This window comes from Ips typographus, linkage group LG3 (assembly GCF_016097725.1).
Source record: "Ips typographus isolate SLU linkage group LG3, UJ_Ityp_2.0, whole genome shotgun sequence".
NCBI classification, from domain to species: Eukaryota; Metazoa; Arthropoda; class Insecta; order Coleoptera; family Curculionidae; genus Ips; species Ips typographus.
In genome coordinates, this window is record NC_138424.1 from 7757184 (window position 1) to 7778575 (window position 21392).

General features: G+C 33.2%; 4 protein-coding genes, 1 long non-coding RNA gene and 1 other non-coding gene across 9 annotated transcripts; 4 read left to right on the forward strand and 2 right to left on the reverse strand.

Moving 5' to 3' along the window:
* Positions 1–3: 3 nt before the first annotated feature.
* Positions 4–412, forward strand: LOC145727101 (uncharacterized). Its single transcript, XR_014177778.1, has 2 exons — positions 4–286; positions 339–412. It is a non-coding gene; the product is annotated as an uncharacterized LOC145727101 (long non-coding RNA).
* A 291-nt stretch (positions 413–703) lies between these two features.
* LOC145727097 (sorting and assembly machinery component 50 homolog B) lies at positions 704–4612 on the forward strand. 2 transcript variants are annotated; one of them, XM_081976526.1, is made up of 9 exons: positions 704–897; positions 977–1084; positions 2770–2988; positions 3038–3249; positions 3306–3411; positions 3464–3627; positions 3686–3791; positions 3872–4160; positions 4242–4612. In XM_081976526.1, exons 1-9 carry the CDS (start codon positions 877–879, stop codon positions 4403–4405), a joined length of 1389 nt encoding a protein of 462 aa, XP_081832652.1. In that variant the 5' UTR covers positions 704–876; the 3' UTR covers positions 4406–4612. The 2 variants fall into 2 exon arrangements, with proteins under 2 accessions (XP_081832652.1, XP_081832651.1); XM_081976525.1 differs by having other exon boundaries at positions 706–897; positions 4215–4612.
* Positions 4613–4801: 189 nt separating this feature from the next.
* Positions 4802–8020, reverse strand: Tango9 (transport and golgi organization 9). The gene is made up of 7 exons (XM_081976528.1): positions 7826–8020; positions 7484–7631; positions 6023–6176; positions 5680–5964; positions 5462–5620; positions 5253–5407; positions 4802–5201 (listed from the first exon to the last, which is right to left on the reverse strand). The coding sequence occupies exons 1-7, from the start codon at positions 7900–7902 to the stop codon at positions 5040–5042; spliced, it is 1140 nt and encodes a 379-aa protein (XP_081832654.1). The 5' UTR covers positions 7903–8020; the 3' UTR covers positions 4802–5039.
* A 231-nt stretch (positions 8021–8251) lies between these two features.
* MED31 (mediator complex subunit 31) lies at positions 8252–9253 on the reverse strand. Of its 3 annotated transcripts, none has more exons than XM_081976532.1 (3): positions 8950–9253; positions 8794–8883; positions 8252–8739 (listed from the first exon to the last, which is right to left on the reverse strand). In XM_081976532.1, exons 1-3 carry the CDS (start codon positions 8972–8974, stop codon positions 8399–8401), a joined length of 456 nt encoding a protein of 151 aa, XP_081832658.1. In that variant the 5' UTR covers positions 8975–9253; the 3' UTR covers positions 8252–8398. The 3 variants fall into 3 exon arrangements, with proteins under 3 accessions (XP_081832658.1, XP_081832656.1, XP_081832657.1); XM_081976530.1 differs by having other exon boundaries at positions 8794–8904; positions 8950–9251; XM_081976531.1 differs by having other exon boundaries at positions 8794–8901; positions 8950–9249.
* A 381-nt stretch (positions 9254–9634) lies between these two features.
* On the forward strand, positions 9635–9707 carry TRNAR-CCU (transfer RNA arginine (anticodon CCU)). The gene has a single exon. It is a non-coding gene; the product is annotated as a tRNA-Arg (tRNA).
* A 390-nt stretch (positions 9708–10097) lies between these two features.
* On the forward strand, positions 10098–20074 carry LOC145727096 (putative fatty acyl-CoA reductase CG5065). The gene is made up of 9 exons (XM_081976524.1): positions 10098–10302; positions 17705–17916; positions 17970–18174; positions 18229–18364; positions 18421–18590; positions 18645–18880; positions 18938–19137; positions 19191–19448; positions 19501–20074. The coding sequence occupies exons 2-9, from the start codon at positions 17713–17715 to the stop codon at positions 19670–19672; spliced, it is 1581 nt and encodes a 526-aa protein (XP_081832650.1). The 5' UTR covers positions 10098–10302; positions 17705–17712; the 3' UTR covers positions 19673–20074.
* Positions 20075–21392: the final 1318 nt, after the last annotated feature.

Below are 21392 nucleotides of genomic sequence, written 5' to 3' on the forward strand. Positions count from 1 at the left end.
ATAAGGTTTTACGGATGATTAAAATAGTACTTTCGACGGGCCAAAATGCACCGTGCAATAATAATTAATAATATTATTGTTACTTCTATTTACCGCCGGAGATTTATAATCGTGACAGTGCGTTGCCAAGAATTATTTAAAAATAAATCTCCTGGTTGATTCCAGATTCCAAGTAACCCGCATTATTTTGGCAGTACACACTTATTATATACGTTTGAAAGTGAACTTCTCCATGGGCAAGGGCAAAGGAGGTAAAGGAGGCGGTGGAGCGGCCCCGGCGGGCGATGTAAGTGTAACTCCTAAAATCCTGCAAGTGTACACATAGTTTGTACTTGCAGAAAAAAGCCGGTGGAAAACCTGCAGATCAAAAAGCAGGCGTGAAAGAAGCTGCACCTAAAGGAGGAAAAAAAGGTAATTAATTTTTATCAACCCATTTTTTTGGTAAAACTGATTGCTTTGTTCCAGGAGGCAAAAAATAAAAACTTATTTGAGAAGTAGGTTTATGTTATGATAAATATTTATATTTTATACTAAGGAATTTTGTTTTTTGTAATAAAAGTTTTTGTTTGACTTAAATTTTTGTTAAAAATTACCATTCCCAACAGCCAACTTTTTACTGGTCTATAGGGGGCGCTTGCTAACGATACACGGATATCAAAAAGAAATTAGAGTAATTAGACCATAACCTCAACTTTTACAACGGGACTGCCGTCAACTGTCAGTGTCAAGTTCACACGGTTCCCTTGGGAGCGACCCAGTTTCCCAATTTTTTAAAAAAAGTAGTATTTACCTTACTTGAAAATCCTTTTTTTTACTAAAAAATGTATAAACCGGCATAAAATACAAACCGCACTGTGTAGTAAAGAATAGTTGAAAATGGGTACAGTGCACGCCAAGGTGAGTTTCCTGGAACAAATCCCACTTGATTATGATCACATCTAAATATAATCTTTATTAACCCTGAACTTTTCTTCAGGTTCCTAGTGAAACTTCATCAAATGTAGAAAACTTTGCCAAACAGACCGGTCTTAAAGAACAACATGATGAACCTGATATCAAGGAAGTTGATTTGCAAACTGTTCCTGTAAGTTTTATTGCAGTACAAAAAGGGTGTTTTGTTTAATTTTAATGTTTGTTGGACTAACTCACATAAAAGGTAGAAAGGATCAACATCCAGTAAAGTAAATCAATGGATGTGTAGAGTCCCTGACACTTATTGTGATTTGTAAGGAAATTTTTTAGTTCACAAGTTACTTCCAGGAGTGTTCAATCTCTTGTGTCACCACGGAGAACGGCATTGAACAGTCACGGAGAAAATACAAATATTTGCAACAATTATGTTCTCCAAAGTTAACTTTTAAAAGAGCACAGCAGATTATAACCTGTTTTCTAAAATTGTATGCCTTGCTTAAGTATCTTATGCTTTTTTTGGCCTTTTTGTTAACTGTGAGTTGCCTTACATACCCTTCTTATTATATGAAACTAGTTTCTTAAGTAAGTCTTATATTCACCTCAGTTTTTTTGTTTTTTCTATTTTTTACATCATGATTTTCTTTACATTCATTTTAAGTATCTTTGTTATGTTTGTTTAGCCTGTGAATGATTGCAAAAGCTTTAAGTTTCAACTTTGATATCAGAATGCTAAAAGTTTGATTCTATTGGCCTTTCAAGATAAGAGATACTCCCCCTGGTGATCAGTTTTGAAAATAGTTTCTGGCATTCCAGCTGTCATTTCTCCATTTGTTTACCTTGATTTTGGTTAGGATGGTTTGCCCGATTTTAGTTCAACTGGCGCTGTGATCTTAACTTGAAAGGCCAATGGTTGTATTTGTTTTCCTTCACTCTACTCACTCCATGGAATGTCAAGATGATGTAATTTGGAAAAACCATAATTTGACCAACTGTCAAATTATGTGATTGTGACGTCACATTCGGTCTATACTACCTTCATGAAGCCTGAAAACAAATGCAGCCTCTACAACGATTTGTTTGGCCAATTGTTGTAGAAGGAACAGAAGCCATAAAAAAATCAAAATAATTATTTTACAGCTTTATATATTTTTTTTATTCCTTGTAATTATTTAGCATCTACACTTTTTGGCTTTTCAGATATTTACAAGAGTTTACCCTGTATATTGATTACTGCCACATCACTCTTTCTGGTCATCAAATTGTTTTTCTACATGTGACGTTTTATTTACCTTGAGTGCACTTTTTCTCTAGATTTATAAAAATTCAATGGGTTTTCCTCAAAATCAATGAGAAAACCAGCCCTTTTTAACAATATTCTGACAATTTTTTAGTATTAACTTAATCTACATACTAATATAGTTGGATTTTTACCTTTTGAGAATGACGTCATCTTTTTACATCTTTGTTTCTCGCATATCAAACATGTGAAATAAATAATTTTAGCAAAAAAGGCACGTTGTTAATTTTGTCATCCTGTCAAATTAAAAACGTTGACATTTACTGTCACTTTGATTTAAACGAATATCAAAGGTATAAAAATGCTGCGCTACAATGAGAAGGCCCAAATGCTAATTCTAAATGTGCTGCTTTTTTTCGAATACGAAAAGAAACAGTTTCCAAATGTCAACTGAAACTCCCATGATCACTCATTTTTCAAAGCATTTGTAGGTTAAAATTTGTGATCTAATTCCAGACATGCGTGTTTTTTCACCTGCATGACGTCATTCTCAAAGGGTAAAAATTTGACTATAACATTAACAACATCTGTTATGACAACAAAGACGTTCAATTGTCTAGGTTCGGGTAGACCGAATAAACATTGACGGCCTTGGACGTACAAAAAACGACATCGTAGAAGATTGCATTCGTGAGCTGTTCAAAGCTAAAGACTTTCAGGATGTACTTTTAAAAGCGCATAAGGCTCGAGTGAAATTAGATGAACTAGGCTGTTTCAAGAATATTGGAGTGTACATTGACACTAGCAAAGGTCCTAGCGCGACATCTGACGGTTTAGAGGCACGTTTATTATACCGAAAAAGAACATTGGTTGATCGTATGTTAGTAGGTTACCTTTGACGTCAAAGAATTCAAACGAGTGACTGGAGGTATAAGCACACAAGTAGGCAATAATGAAGGGTCGCTGCTTGTGGGCATGAAAGCGCCAAATATATTAGGAAGGGGCGAAAGAGTGCAGGCTGAATACAGTCATGGATCAAAGAAAACCAGTAACTTTAATTTGTCGTTTATTAAACCGTTTCGGGGGAAACACAGACCAACGTGAGTATGTCGTATTATGGTAAGTTAGTCAACGGTTATATCGTGTTTCTACGTAGTTTGAAAACATCGATACTTCAAGCACATTCAGAATGGCCTAGTTCAGGCTACAAGCAATTGGAACGAGGATTGCTAGTGGATTTAGGGTTTTACTCCACTTCTTTAGTAAGTAACGGAGAAACGGGGTGTTGCAACAAGTGTTGAGGGGGTTTTCTAGTTCAGGCACAACTTACAATGGGAAGGAATAATCCGGGATTTGACCACCTTATCTAGAGCCGCTTCATTTGAAGTTCGAGAGCAGTCAGGTCCTTCACTAAAATCCTCTTTTAAGCACATCTTATCTGTAGATGTTAGAGACGATATAATTTTTCCATCGGGAGGGTAAGTCCATAAATACTAGAGTTGAAATGGTAGGAACGTATTAGTTGTCTGCAATTAGGGGTTTGGTGCAACTGACTTCAGAGTTAGCCGGTATGGGCGGCAATATCGGCTATTTAAAGAACGAGATATTTTTCCAAGACAATTTTTCACTGTTTGAAGATGTAGTAAGTGTTTTTTTGCTTGATCAGCAGTCAAAACATTTAAATTGTCCGAAATCAATTATTTCAACTGAATTAAATTTGAGGTGCTTCAATTCAGCTTCATGTCAGGCTACTTAACCCCACTAAGCAATGACAAAAAGATCACGATAGCTGACCGCTGCTACATTGGAGGTCCCTTGTCTATACGGGGCTTTGAAACTCGTGGAGTGGGCCCCCATGCCGATGGGGATGCCCTGGGCTCGAACGCGTACTGGGCGGCTGGGGTGCATTTGTTTACACCGTTGCCTTTCCGACCGGGTCGAGGCGGTTTCGGCGAGCTTTTCAGGACGCACTTCTTCATCAACGCCGGCAACGTCGGAGATTTTTCTTTAGGTAGGTCAGAGCGAGATCAACTGATCCGGACGGGTTGTGAGAATTATTTTTTAGAGAAAACCTCCAAGGATGATCTTTTAGAGCTTTTGAAACACAACACGAGGGTGTCTTATGGCCTGGGAGTGGCTTTGCGACTAGGCAACATGGCCCGCTTGGAGGTAAACTATTGTTTTCCGTACCGATTCGATAAGGGTGATCAGACGCATCCCGGAGTACAGTTCGGCATCGGTGTACAATTCCTGTAATTGTTACTTCTGGTGTGCCTTAGTAATTTTTACGAAATGTTAGTGCTGTTGATGAAATGATAATTGGCCGTTTGGATTAGTCACTCTTCGTCTTATTCGTCCTCTATTTTAGGACTTTGAGTGACATGAAAATTGAATGTGTACTTCTTTTATTTTTGAATAAAGATAACGGGGCCGTCTGATGGCTTTATTGTTGATTATAAATAATGTTTTTTTTTCAATGGAATTTTATCCTATACTTATAAAATCACCCTGTATTATTGCTAAAAATTTTAAATTTGTCTGGTGACAAAATAAAAAAACTTTCAGAATCTCTGGGAAACTCAATAACTTGAGTTAAAGTTACTGAGTATTTTCTCAGAGTTTCCGGAAGTATAAGTAATAAAAGGCAACTCATAGACTTAACACTTTAAGTTGTTTAATATCAGCCGTAAAACGAATTCATATAAGTTTTAAAATATATCAAGTAAAAATCTGGAAGGCAAGTCATAATATTCTATTGCAAATCAGTCATGTAATAAAATACATAAGTATCTAAAGACAAAAACAAATTTTTAATAGTTCCTATCAATAAAAAAATACGTTTTCATACTATCTAAACGTTAACAAATCACCTTAATTAACCTCGTCCTCGTCACGGTTCAGTGTCCTCCGCGTTGGTATTTATTATGCTATCCTCCATATAATTCCTGCCAGTTCTTCTGTAGATGGCTGCCCTCACGTACATAAACGTGGATGTAAATGTGATTCCGTTATACAGGCACATACCAATAATTAGCAGAACAAAACCGAACAACTAAAACAAAACTGTAATCCTACAAAAACTCATAAATCTGTTTGAACTAACCTGAAGCCAATGGAAAGCCTGACCAAAGAATGCCAAACTGAACACCCAAATTACAATGGTTCTTACACTGTCTAGTACCATTCTAGTAGTGGCAGACATTTCTTTTGTTACACTAATGCCGGCAAAGTTGAAGAATGCAATCGAGATGATTGTACCTGTTTTATAAGTTTACAATATAAAGGAAAATAACAGTATTGGTTGTATCGCACCTAATACAGCCAAAAGTAACTGCCAGCTATTTTTAATTTGTATTAGAGCATCAATAGGGTCTTCCAATCGATCTCCAGCGTGTTCAGTTAATGGTGGCACCCCGCGAATAAAATAGAAAGGTATTTGCAACAGTCCTAATGTTATAAATCCAAACAAGCCTGAAATTTGCAGTCAACTTTAAAATCACAATTTTTTTGGTATTGTCTACAAGACAAACCTTCCCAACCCACTGCTTGAAGTGAAGGAATGTTTTCACCTTGGACAAACTTTTCTTCCACAACCATTTGAATGGCTTGGATAATTTGAGCGATTACAATCAACATATCTCCTGTAATTATGTCATTTTTGGTGTGGTTTTCGTCGTTATCGTTTGAGGAAAAATCCGCAACTCCCACCACAGCCAGACCAAGAATAACGAAAATAATTCCAGTCCATTCACGTTTCCCTAGGGTGCGATTAAGGAAAGCTACACTTAACAGTCCCACAAATACGATTACAGATCCTATCAAAAGACACACATTAACCATAATGCATCAATAATTTTATTTCTAATCAAATACCTCTAAACATTTGAAAACTGGATGCAAATGTTAGATTTAAACCAATATACATAATTGAGGTGGCAGTCATGTCACATAGAGCTGGAATATACAGTATAAGGGGATTGAAGTTTCTATTTCCTTTAGTAAGCTCTGACACATCTTCAGTGCCATCCTGTTAAAAAAATTATTTTATACAGTTTCTGGGCTTATCATATAATTAACTAACAAAGTGGAATGACCCAGAACTAATCTTAATATTATTCAAATAACCAGAATGTGATAACAAAAACCTGCTGTTGGTGGTGAACTTGTGGTATACTAATCATATGATTCACAGGATGTAAAGTTCAAATTTCAATTTGAATATTTAATTAATATAAACAAACTATTCTAATCCTATCAGGATACTGTTACTTTAGAATTTGTGATTAGTCAGCAATGTCTTGCTGCTGGTAAATGAGATATTCAAAGTGTCCCTGAAAGGTCTTTACAAGGCTCTGCCGCAGTTAGCTAGGATCAAAATAAAGTGATTTAGCCATATTTGCCTTAATCCAAAAGTTGATAGTTACAGAGCTACTTCTGGAGACTGTTTTGGACTGAGATAAACGTACATTTAGTAGTTCAAACACATTTTTCTTGAAAATGCTTGCCCATAGCAACATGACTAAAGTATACCTTTTCTAAGTAGAAATAACAGGCAAATACGCCTTTATACACCATTACTCAGAAAAAATACAAAAGAATTAAACAAATTGCTTGAATGTAAAAATCATTGGTAGATAAGAATTCCCCATCTCAGAAAATACCTCTAATACCTAATTTCATAATTTTAAATAGTTTGGTATAAAAACTAGGATTAAAAATTGAATTTTAATTTTTAACTTTGCCACCCTGTAATTATCAACACTTGGATTAAGGCAAATAGGGCTAAATTGCTTTATTTTAACCCCAGCTAACTGTGGCAGAGCATTGTAAAGACCTTTCAGGGACATTCTGTACAATATACCACAAATCTGCTACCTCACTTTCAGTTTATGTACAGTTGTTACAATGATGTAAATAGCAGAAATCTTATTAGTTATATCCACTATTTGCTCATCAACTCATTGTGTCTGAATATAAATCTGAATAAGGGCTTCAAAAATAGGTAAATCTTACTAGTAGTAACTTTATTTAAATCAGTACAACCTGATAAGAACTGCAAAAAATATCTAATCAACAAAATTGAAAATGGAAAGATATGTGAGATATGCTTATATGGTATTTATTGTGATAAGTAATCAAATATAATTTTAATTTATGAAATCACAAATATTTTATTTTAATGTAATAAATGAGAGACCAAACTACCTTTTCATTAAACTATTAAAATATGACATTTAAATGCAGCACTGCTGCCAAATCTTCCAGACACTGACTCTGTTCAAAGAACAAAGATCATATCAACAAAATACATTCTGAATACAGCTTGAAACTTACCGCTCTTTGACAATAGATTCGATACAATATTTTGAAAAATATCAGGCATGTCAATTCACCAAAAAACATGGTGCTGGCCTGGAAGAAGGGGTGGTCAAAATTTTTCTCGGTGCCATCCCGTCCCACTGATGTTATTGTATCTGCCCATCTAGAAAAGAACACATTTTAAATTGTGGTTTGATCAATGATTGACAATCAATGTAAAAAAGGAATTGTTAGTAAAAGGATAAAATATTGGTGAAAGGGTAATTGTTAACAAAATGAAAACTCTGCCCAATACAAATTAAAAAATGGGATACAATTCAAAATAAATGAAAAATAAGGTATTCAAATTCAACTCACTTTGTGCTTATGGTATTAATACTTCCGGTAATCACCATCAACACCGCTAAAAACGTCTGGTATCTTGTCCAAGCCATATTCGGACATTAAATAAAATAAAAGCAACGATTGAACAATTTAATTTCTTTTTATTACAAAAGACAAAAAATGTTGATGAGAAAGGCTTTTTGTTATTGTGTCAGAATCACTGACCTATGTCTGTCATCTACGAAAAATAAAAACAAATTCTCATGTCTGTCAAAAGTCATTAATTTAAAAGGAATATGAGGTTAAAATATGGTCTCGTGCCAGTGTTGGGTTCCGCTTATTGATCCCTCACGTGATAAAACATAATAGATCACGTGGTTTACAATTTACCATCTTATATGTTACAGTAGAAAAATAAGAAATCTCAACTCTGTAACTAATAAAATTGTAATAAAAGACTTTTGCTTGTAATTTATTTATTTTGGTATCTTAGCCTAAATCCATTAATAATAAAAATATAGTACAGACCCACAATTTGCACATATAAGCCCCAATTACACCACACATTGCAAATCACTTTCACTTACTTTGCACTATTAATATCAGTTAGGGCATTTTTGTATTAATATGTCCATTCTGTTGAGGAACATTTGGGGGCACATTCTGACTCTGTTCTGTATTAGTTCCATTGGTGGCTGTGTTTGTCATCAACCTATTCCGCCTTCTTGTATAATGTTGCCACAACAATATCTGTTGATCATCTATAAACTTGGTGCATTGAGCATTCACCAGTTCCCTTCTAAAGTGTTCATACTGGAGCAGATCCAAAAAGTACAGACACATTGGATACTTTAAATACTTAGCATAGTCTGGCTCTTTCCAGTAGAGTAGGTATTTGAGGTAGTTTATAAAGGTGGAGTCTTTGAAAAAGCCTCGTTGAGCTAAAACTAAATAAATGGGGTTTACAGTTGTCTTTGCTGGATGAAAAAAGGCAAACATACAGTTTAAGTAGTTGGGGTTACCCAAGCATTGTACAAACTCAAGTTCTACTTGGAAGCGCATTCTTTGCTGGTCTTCGGTTTCCGGCACTCCTGAAACATAATTCCAACCTTCTTAAAGATATAAAATGTTAAACTGTTTCCCATATCTGGACTTACTTTTTCCTGAAAGACCTGCCATCATAGTGGTTGTTTGGGTAGTTTTACTTAATGGGATTGGATAATCCTGGTCTAACTAACATCTGAAGTGTAGTAATTTGGTAATACACAAACATTCAAGTACAGTTTTATGCAAAATATGAGGAGAACAATTCAAAACAACAAACTATTGACAACAATCAAGAAAACAAAACAAAAATTTTATTTATTTTCCAATTCAAATAACAGTACTTGCTGATCAGATCGGATTAGACCACATGGCATCGCAGTTTGCATTACACGCTTTTAGGTTGGTCTCTCTCTCGTCTCGCACACACATGACTGACTGACAAGTGACAAACTAACACGATAATGGTAGAAACAAACAGTGTTGCCAAACATCAGAAATCTTGAACTTACAGCCAGCATAAGCTGAGTTGTGTTTTGAATGTGACTTGTAGCACAGGTACCAGCAGTACTAGCACAGTCTTTCTGAAATGTCCTAAATTCTGATGGTTAGTGTAGAAACGACAACACTGTAAATAGCAAAAATAAAAATCTTGCAGTGAATTTCTTTGGTCAATGTATTTAAAAAGAATGTGAACGAAAATAATTGGTTTTATATCAAAAATTTGACAAAAAATTTCAACTAAAAATGTGTTTGAGAAATCTTATTTTGTACGGTATTCGGCAAAGTACTTCACAAGCCCCTGTGGCCTAATGGATAAGGCATCTGCCTCCTAAGCAGGGGATTGTGGGTTCGAGTCCCACCAGGGGTACTAATTTTTTTTTATTTTCAATTTTTATAAATGTTTTTATAATTTAGTATTAAACAGAGTCTCATTCACTATTTTATATTTTAAAAGAAGAAGCGATTTCATAATGAATTTGATGGCCGAAATTCCAATCCTCAATTATAAAAATGTTTATTTTTGTTTTAATCACAACATTTAGTAGAGTGATTTTATGAAAATTGTTATTAACTAAAAATTTTCAACATGTTTGTACCAAAATCTTTCCACATATAAAAAATCATAATCGATTAGTCGTAATTAGTTTACATATTGTCCCATATTAGTGGTTCTTGGTAGTACTAAGAGCGTATAACAGCTTAGTGGAACCTGATGATTCTCATGCAAATTAAATATAAATAAAGAAATGGTGTTTTTGAAGTTCATTACTAACGAGTCATTCAAGGTGATTATAAGGCAAAATTTTCAAATCACTTTGCTTCCATCCCTCCATACTATACCGGTTTATTGAAGTCAGTAGTACCAGTGGTGGTTCTTCTGTGTGAAACAGTGGTACCGCAAGTGCGCACTTGACTTTTGTGTGCACTTTTACTTTTTGTTCAGGTGGTTCTGAGAGGATTCGGTATGTTCTTTTGTTTTGTGGTATATTTGTTAGAGTAACTTAATTTAAATTCTATGTTAATTGCATAATCAAACATTAACGCTACTTCAGTAGAATTTATATTAAAGCAGATAAGTAAATATTTATGATTGAATTTACGAATTCATAGAAGGCTTTTTTCATATAAGGCAATTTTTTCGGTGATTCAATGGTAATTCTGATACTTTGCAGAAATATCATATAACTCTGTTGGTTTCTATGTATTCAAATTTGGCTTAAGAATACCCCAGAACTACTAAAACTTGATTCTGGCAGTTTAGAAGTACCTCAAGAAAAGTAAAATTTAAATTATTTTTAACTGAATACAAGATGTTGAAGGTTTTAAACCTTTTACTGAACTCAAGAGACTAAAAGGCTGTGGCTTATAGAATCAGGTGCACAGATTGATTTTCAAGAAAAGTTATTATTTATGAATATACAAAGTAAAAAAAATGCACTGCAAATTGAACATTCGTTACTTTGTTTTTCTTTTATTTAAACGCACTTTTAACGTAAGTAAGTAAGTTGTAGTTGTTTATTATTCGGTCGATTTAATGATGTTTTTCTGTTATTAAGTATGGTATTCAGTGATGACTTAATTGTCAGTAGTTATGATGGCAATTAGGGTTTTCCACTGTTAATTTGATCTGATTTATGTTTCGGCTAGACTAGTATGCAAAACCAAATTGCACTAATTTTCTAAGATTTAGTTGAAAAACTGTACTTCTCGTGTCAAAATTAACACGAGTTAGTTTTTAATCTAGTTTTACGTAATTGTGTTAGTTGTTTTCATTTAATAATTAATAACAAAAAAATATATATATTTCTGAAATTGCCGGGTTTTTCCTATCCTTTTCAGTGAGTGATGGAAATATTAATCAATTTAAAATACATTGAAAAAGTTATTCTGTCAGACTATAAAAATAATTGCGTCATTTGAATAAAAATCACAAATCGACATAACACATTATTGTCAACCAGAGTTTAAACTTTTTTTACCTTTTTGAATTAAAAAAATATAATAAAACAAACTTGATTTAGAGTATATAATTGTACTTTGTATGCTAATACAATTAAATAAAGGAATACTAATATAAACTGCATTATAGTAAAATGTCAATTTTTACATAAAAAATAAACTCTTGGTTTTCATTCTCTATTTTTATTTATATTTAATTTTGGTACTTATATAAAAGAAGAAAAAAATCCAAAGCAATATTATCTGGGTATTACATAATGTAATAATAAGTATTTTATGTGCAATCTTTAATTATTCTCGATTTAGTTATTATATACCTAATTATTCGTTTTTTTTTATAGTAGATGAATTAGATTGTTACTCAGCATTTTTAAAGTACTTAAAAAACATCCTAAAGTAGAAAGAACATCCTAAAGAGAGTAGATTTAAATCAAAAATTTAGCTTGCTTATCCTTTATTTATACATATTTTCCGATATTTTTTACAACAATTTTCCATAGGAAATCAGCGGTCCCTGTAGGTATAGTTAAATATACTGAATATTACAGAATCAAATTCATTTTCATATGTTTTATAGCTTGATGAGTGGAGTTTTGACATTTGTGATATTTGGCTTGGTCATTTTGGTCATGTCTGGTCTGAACCTGGAAACTGTCAAATTCAATTCCATAAAGGTATAAAGAAAATAACGAAAAGTACTTGAAAAGCAATATGATCAGTTGGAATTGATGTAAATACATTTTATAGCTCGGTGAGTGAATTTTTGACGTGATCTTAGGCTGCCTGATCTCATTTTAACTCATTCTAACACAAAGGTGGTTCCAACAGACGTAGAATGACTCAAAACTTCGTAACTCTAACCGTTTTTGAGATATTTAACTTTTTTTTTAAACTGTGTTAAAAAAAAATTTTGTGTCTTGGTTATTTTTTATCGGTTTCGGGTGCAAAAATGCATCCCAAACATTTTTGGTCCCTTGAAAAATGTCTGTAACTCTAACCGTTTCTGAGATATTCGACTTTTTTGACAATTTTTTGGAAAATTGCATTGCAATTGTCAAAATTCTGTATCTCGGTTATTTTTAGGATTTCAGCAAGCAGAAAAAACTCAAAATATTTGTCTTGGACTGCTCTTTGTTTTTGCTTTCTTGTAAAATTTCCGTAACTCTAACCGTTTTTGATTTTTTTTTGATAACTGTTTCAAAAATTTTCTAATTGTTGTATCTCGGTTATTTTTTGCTGTTTTTAGGTGCAAAGAGGCATTCCAAACATTTTTGGTCTCTTGAAAAATGTCTGTATCTCTAACCGTTTTTGAGATATTCGACTTTTTGACTTTTCGACTTGACTTGAATTGCATTGCAATTTTTAAAACTCTGTAGTTCGGTTATTTTTAGGATTTCAGCAACCAGAAAAAACTCAAAATATTTTTCTTGGACTGCTCTTTCTTGTGATGTGACAACTGTCAAAGTCCTCCCCATAAAGCTATAAAAGTTAAGCACATACACACGAAAAAACTGTAAATTTAGTTTGACCTAGGTTAAATGCATTTTACACCTCCATCAGTGCATTTTTGACATTTGTGACATTTAGATGACCATATTTTAATTCTAGTTTATTCTGAATGTGACAATTGTTAAAACCATTTCCATAAAATTAAAATCTAATCAAATCCGTATAATCTGAACTAAATCAATTTTATAACTTTATGAGTCGAGTTTTGACAGTTGTAACATTACCAAGTCAGTTTCGCATGCTTTCTGGTATATGGTTTGAACCTGGAAACTCTCAAATTTAATTCCATAAATGTCTAAAAGAAACGAAACATTCAATCAGTCAATCAGTTTGAATTGATTTAAATACATTTTATAGCTTCCTTAGTACACTTTTGACAGTTGTGACGTTTGGATGCCTGTTTCTGACTTTGTATGAATCTGACAACTGTCAAAATCTTCTCTATAAAGCTATAAAAGAATAGCACGAAAAAACAGGAAATTTTGTTTGATCCAAGTTAAATGCATTTTATATCTTCATCAGGGCAATTTTGATATTTTCGTAACATTTGGATGACCATATTTGCTTAATTCTAGCCACTCTGCTCGCTCCATGGAACGTCAAAATGTCATCATCCTGTCAAAGTGAAGTTAACTGTCAAAATTGTTGCCTACTAGAAAAGTGTAAGAATTTTGTAGCCCTATGGAAAGAGTTAACTATTTCCGCAGTGGCCTTGTTTTGAACATGGTTTAGTGTCACATGACAACTGTCATAGCAGTCAAGTTAGTGTTTTCAATGTCTCATTTCAATTTATACTAATAAAGGAGATACTTTAAGTTGCTACAGCTTAAAATAATTTGACCAAAAGCGTCTAAAGTTTATTATTTTATTAACTTTTTAAACAAAATAGTGTCCATGGAGCGATAATTTAAAAATTAAGCTGAAAAATTAGGCTACTAGAGAAGTTAATGAGTATGATGTAAATTGAACCGGATTTTGACAGTTGTAGTGACACATCTGTTTGCTTTAGGATTATGGTCACGTGAATGTCATTTCAGCAATTATTCGGCCTTGTAAAATGCATTTTATAGCTCGATGAGTTTAGTATTTTGACAGGGAGTAGTTTGCGGCTGTTCTATCAGCAGAGCAAATATTAAGAAACAAAGAAAGTTTAGCTTCTGAAGAAACCTATAAGCGGAGAAACACATAAAATCGATATATCACTTTTTTCTATTACTAATTATTATTAATTTCCAATGTTTAACTCAATATTATCTCTTTTAAATAAATTTGCCATAATGTGCGTATCCCAAATATCCTTCAGAATTGTTTAAATAAGTAAGAATTTGTTACTGAATAGAATGTCAATATACCCGACAAGAAAACAAACCATTTTAATTGTAGGATTATAGTAAAATTACCTAACAATCGTTAGGAAATGCATAGAATTTGCATACATTTCGATGTTAATAAATTTCTAATACATTTTAATTTTTTTTTTCATTATATATTTCTAACTCATTTTAATCAATTAAAGATCTCAAAACAGCATTATTGTGCCTTACTCAGCCGAATAAACATATGGTTATTTGGACATTTGGTCAAAAATGTGTTAATAGGAAAGGAAACCAGTTCCACAAGACAAACAATAAAATCTGCATTATGTGTTCGAGCTTCTTTAATGATTTCTGTAAAATGAGTAGGCAATATTTCCATTTAGAAGGAAATAAAATAATTTGCAATGTCACTCTCCTAAAACCAGTAGTTTAGTATTTAATTAGTTTTGGATGGAAATTTTAAGACGTTTGTTTACAGTTTGTTATTCAGAGTGTCTTACATTTGATTGGCACTATTGGCAGCATGTTTTTGGGACACTTTTATACTCTTACGTACAAATTTTGACCTTATAATATTCTCTGTATAGCAGTCACAATGTCATACGCCCAAAAGTACGAGGCCTGGTTTATTACGAAACCCTTGAAAGAAAACACGTTTGATCAGTGTAAAAAGTTTGTATGTTACGTCAGTTGCCAATGACCTCAATGTTAATAAAAGTAAGAAAACCTGGTTAATGAATTGATGATTAAATGCATATTTTTCCTACTTTTACAACTCACCTGTGTAACCGTATTACTCGAGTAAAATCGTCGCGATTGGACATTATTATCGCATTACCATGCCATGTAATCAGTGTAAATAACAACCCATTATGTGGATATTTCTTAATGGTAATTGATGGTACGAAAATGAAAGTGAAGATGAAAATATTACTATACCAAGGCCTGAAGGCCGCGCCTTATTTTGGTATTGTATTAGTTCGTATAATACCACTAGGAAATGGGTTTCAAATTGAAATGCCGAAAAGTTATGGGATGCTTTAGAAAAAATCCAAAATAACAGACCATTGTATAATAAAACATTTACCAAACCTATTAAATCATGAGGGAAAAGCAGTCATGATGCAGAACTAACTTAACTACGTGAAACATCTCTTATAATCACCCACAATAATAATAAGTACTTTATATTGTCTATTAGTACCAATTTAGTTAATAACCACAGTAAAAAGATCGTTAGTAGACTTTTTTTGCGAAGAAAATTGCTAATAGCTGGTTTTGTTGCCAAATCTCTTCTAGTTTATTAGATTTTGGTGGCAACTCTATTAAAATAGAGATCCAGATTTTTTTTGTCACAATTAATAGAAAACACGACAAATTAATAACTATAAGCTAATAAAATATCAATGGGACAAAAACAACTATTTTTGATTAGAATGGGGTTTTATATGAATATTTTTTTATTCCATTTGCTAATAATTATTAGAAATTTTTTCTCTTTTTTGAAAACTATTTCAATCAAAAAATTAGTTTTTTACGTTTTTGGCGGAAAACTAAAATTACCAACGTCGCATTGTGTGACTTCAAAAATGTTTTACAAAAACTTGAACGTTACAGAACATTTTAACCAAAATGTTTGAAATGACATATCAATCATCTTCTAAATTCTGTGTTAAATAATCACCGGACTGTTTGTAGCTTGTGATTGGTCAAGAAAAAGCAGCAAGCTGAATGCTGCTTGTTTTGACCAATCACAGACTGCCTATATTGTGTTGGGATTTGATTTATGAAATTGCAGCACATGTAGACTTTGTTGAACGTTGAAATGTCAAAGAGTCAAAAATTAAAATGTCAAATTTTTGCGCCGTTGCCGGCTTGTGCCATGTTTGATTTGCTCTGGGCACGACGACGTCAAAGTGGACATAGTTAATCAGGATATTAACAAATTTAATTTTTTTTTGTTGATTTCCTAAATTAACTAGAGCATTAAATTCCAAACCAATTATAATAATACTTTATTCATGTTAAGCCCCAGATATACAACAAACATTCGTATATGTTTTATGTTGATCTACCTGTAAGTATAGTTTTTGTGCCTAATATGGAATCCTAAAGAGAAAAGACAATGCACTTGATCATTTATTTAGAAGAACAAAGAAAAATGTATACAGGGTGCTATAATAAAGTAAGTCAATCCGTTAAGTGTATAGATTACTTGAGTAAAATAAATACGTTTGGGCTTATTCTAATTTGAGCCACAGTGTTCGCTGAATTCGTGTCCCAAACTGTAACAAATAAAAACGTTTTTTGAAGAAAATGGTATTTTATAAAAATATATTAAAGAAAAAACAGTTTAATAAAGTGATAAAGTAATAAAGAAGAAGAAACCACAGTATTAGAAGATGGCGCACCAAAAAACGCGTGACTATGAAAAAGAAAAAAAGAAGATCAGTTTCTGTATTAGATAAAATTACCACGATTGAAGAGAAAGTTTTCACAAAAGAATTGTGAAGAAACAAAGCATTAAGAAGAAGGGGGTCCAGCACAAAAGACTGAAATTTATCACGGTTATTCGTAGAAGAAACTTTCAAAGAATTAATGGAAGAAATTCCTGAAGATATTCAATAAACCGTTATTGTAGAGGTGTACACAAAGTGTTCTAAGGAAAAAGGTAGTAAAGAAAATTATCAGAAAGAAAGAGAGCGATAAAGACAAATATATTGAAATTCTTACAGTAGAGAAAAAAGATAAAAAAACCCTTGACTATCGTCACGGTAGAGAAAGAAACACCTAAAGAACTAGAATATACAGTAGAAGAATTACTTGAAGAGGTTAAAAAACAACGATAACTGAAGAAGAAATTTCTAAAAAAAGTTATGAAAAACTGAAATTCTTACTGTATAAGAACAAGTTCTTAAAGTTTCAGGAGAAAGAAGTTACAAAACCAAAATAATGTGAAGAAAAACCAGAAATCAGTCATCAAGTTACGTACTCAGATGAAGAGAAGACAAAACCTGAGAGAGTAAACGATATGGAGCTATTGAAGGAAGCTTTCTGGGAGCAGCTAGGTATTTCATTGCAAAGACGAAGAAATACCAGACACTACAGTTGAGAAATAGAAAGTCAATAAGATTAATGAAAAAAAGAAGTAAAAACTGGTGACGTAAAAAACAGAAAAAAACAGAGTATGTAATAGAAGGCTTGTTGAAAGAAGTTCAGAAAATCACAGTTATTGAAGAAGGTGTCCTAAAGAAGAAAATACCGAAATTGTCATGGTTGAAGAAAGCTATACGCAATCACTATCGTAATTAAGTAATTGCAAATATAAAGCTAATAAAATCGCTAAAATAAGTGCTAAAATATAGTTCAAAATAAAATCCTAATTAGTAATATTTCTGAGTCTAAATTAAATTTAGAATTAAGTAAGTCAAGCTCTAAATACCAGTTATGGGGGATTACAAACGACAATACGGCAGTTATTACGAATCTTGATGGCACACTGGCAAAGCTACATTAAGACCTCTAGATTACTATAGGTAAATCATAAATTAATTATCACCCTGTATGTTAAAATGTCTAGATTTGAAAATGGACGAGACTCCTGCTTCAGATATACCAAGGTGGTATGCAGGTCAAAAAATTTTTGTTACTGGAGCCACCGGATTCATGGGCAAGATTCTGGTGGAGAAGTTGCTTCGATGCTGCCCCGACGTTTCGACCATCTATATTATCATCAGGAACAAAAAAGGCCGAACCGCCACACAAAGGTTGGAGGATTTTTTGAATTGTCCTGTAGGTATATTTTTCTTTGCAAGAAAAATTGTATTAAAAATGTGACTTTGTAGGTGTTTGATAAACTAAGAGATCAACCGGATGGAGAAAAAATGTTGAACAAACTAAAGTGTCTTAACGGGGATGTGACTTATCCTAATCTCAATTTGACTGATGACGAAGTGAGGGAGCTGGAGGAGAACGTTACCATGGTGTTCCACATGGCTGCCAACGTTCGATTTGACCAACCTTTAAAGGGTGCCGTCTTACTTAACACCGGTACTACCACTTTGTCATGTTCTTAACTAGATTTTATGCTGATTACTCCTTCAGGTGGTACTCTTAACGTGCTAGAGCTGGCTTGTAGATTTAAGAAACTTAAGGTGTTCGTGCATACCTCCACGTCCTACTGTCATTGTAATCGGGTTAAGTTGAATGAAGAACTATACCCTGCTCCTCACAATCCCAGGTTAGTAACTTTGATAATGCATTCTCAACCTCTGTTATTACGTTTGCATTGTTTAGATACATCCTAGACCTGGTGAAGTGGATGGACGCTGATCTTTTGAAGATGCTCACCCCTAAATTGCTGAGTGACTCGCCCAACACTTACGCCTACACTAAATGTTTGACTGAACATTTAGTTTCTGAGTACCAGGATAAGTTACCGATTGTAATCTGCAGACCATCTATCGGTAACTAATCTAACAAAATTTGAATGTTATTATAAACAGTTTTGACATTTATAGTTACGGCAGCATGGAAAGAACCAATACCCGGATGGGTAGACAACCTAAACGGCCCTACTGGTATTCTGGTAGGTGCTGGAAAGGGTGTGATCAGATCAATGCACTGTAACTCTGAGTACATTGCTGATGTGGTTCCTGTTGATGTGAGCGTAAACAGTTTATTGCTAGCTGCTTGGAAGGTTGGATTGGAAGGACGGAAAAACCAAGTGGAGGTCTACCATGTTACAGTCTATCACGTGAGTTGGTACAAAATATTTGAGTGAATTAAGTGGTATTAGGTTGTGTTTTTTTAGAAAACTGCAAAAACCTGGGGAGAGGTTTTGGCTATGGGAAGGAGGCTCTACTACGACTACCCATTCAGTGTTTGTCTGTGGTATCCTGGTGGGAATATTAAATCTAGCTACATGGAGCACTACTTGGCTGCGTTCTTCTACCACCTTATTCCTGCCTATATCGTAGACTTCCTCATGTATTTAACCAAAAACAAACCCTTGTAAGTACCTGCAAATAGATTGAAAGTAAAAACCTAATAGATCATGCACACAGCTTGGTGCAAACTCAAAAACGAATCCAGAACGGTTTGGGAGTTCTTCAATATTACACTACCAGACCTTGGTACTTTGCAAACGGGAAAATTCACAGACTGTACGACAGTTTGAGTGCCAAAGACCAGGAAACTTTCTACATAGATAAAGGACAGATAGTAAATGATGAGTATATGGTCAGTTACATTTTAGGGGCTAGGAAGTATTGCGTCCACGAGGAACCTGAGACTCTTCCATATGCCCGAAAAGTGTTGAAAAGGTTTGCCTTTAGCAATCTATTGAAACTAAAATTATTAACAAAAATTTTGTAGGTTGTACTATTTAGATGTGCTGACAAATGTGATGTTGGTGTGCCTCTTACTGTGGGGTCTTTATGTATTAGTCTCGACTGTAACTGGAGGGTTTGGTCAATCCCAACCAAGACTAAACGTGACACAAGGTCCTGTGTTATCTAGTTATACCAAGCTTAAGTCTGATGATTAGAGTTAGTTATAAGGAATCAAAAAATGTGGTGTAGATTGTTTTAGATTAAACTTTACATTTAGGAACGTAAGAATTTCTAGAGTATAAAACGTTCAATTGTAGATTAATTGAAGATCACGTGACTGCACGGAACCAATCTGTTATTTTTAGGTGTGGTATTTTGAATTGTAAGGTTTTGTTTATGACTAATCAATAATGTGATCGTGGAGAAAGTATAGTATTATCCACGCATTTTATGGTGGGAAATTCCACGGAACATTCCCTCTAGACCTGTAGAGAACAATATGTGTATCCTAAAGAACACGCTGATTAATATTATATTCTGCAATGTCATAAGTCTTGTTGATTTTCCTGTATTATTAGTGTATAATCATTTATTCAAATAAATATTTTTACTAGAAACTGAGTTTTTCTAACAAGGGGTTTGGAGTAAGTGTCTTCTGCTAACCTAACTGGTTTAAGTTTGTCTCTACTAACAACACATTTTGTTATTGTATCTTCCTTCAAAATAGGAACAAATAAATAAGTGATTAACAAAACTAACCGTCAGAATTTTTTTTGGAAGCAGTAGTTGAATGAAATAATAAATGGACAAAATATCTATACAACAGCCACAAGTTAAGTTAAATTAGACCAAAGTTATCAATTTGATGTCCAGTTTTTGAGGAAATTGACTTTGCAGTGACTGAAAATACGGACCTAATAACAATTTTATTTTCCAGTATTTTAGAGAAATAAATCTAATGACTAGAAAACTTTAAGATAGCATTTCCGGAAAGAAAAAATAATATTGTACATATACAATCGTTTGCTTCTTTATTTGACTTATTCAAAACTTTTACTTGTCTATTATTATATTGTAACCTCATTGTAATTTTGTTTGATTTTCCGGATAGTTTGTTTTTTTCTGACTAGCCGAGAATTAGGGTTTTCCTGTGAAAACACTCCAAATCCGAAAATTGTATACATTTGGCAACATTTTGTTGAAGAATTTAATCATCAGCTCAGTATTGTCATGTCATTGTGTATTGTCATGAAAGATTTTTTTTTGAAATTTTGTAATCTTTGGCAACGTTGCCAAAGATTACAAAATTGATTTACAAATTTGAAATTCAAAATTTGAAATTTTTTTCCGGAAATTTTTAATATTTAATAATTAATTTTCCGGAAAAAATTGGAAAATCTGAAAATCCAAAAATAATTCTTATTTTACATTTTTGTACTATTAACTTGAAGGTAGACAGTTGAGATTAATTTTGAAAATAAAAAATTTTTACTTGTAATTTACCTAACCTAACCTAACCTGAAACGTTCCTGAGATATTGAGAAAAAACGAGATTCAACTTTGACACCCTCTAGCGGCTAAACGGAACAACAAAGTCGTGCCCGTTCAGCATCACGTGATAATCCCGTTCATTAGCTTTCTTTTGTTATACGGTGTGTTTATACAGGGTGTTTCAAATAGGCGAGTTATGGACGATTTTCTGGAAAAGTGCACCAAAATTTCTCTCAAACTGGGTATTTCTACTTTCGAGGATGGTGGTCAAAGTAAGGCTGCTATAGCAAAAACAATTGAATATCGATACAAACATTTTACATCAAGTAGGCCTAGAATTTGACGTAGATTTCAAAAATCAAATAAAAAATTTTAAGTTGGTTGCTCAAATTTGGGACACCCGGTATACTGATGGATTATCTAGGAAAAAAGTATATGCATGGT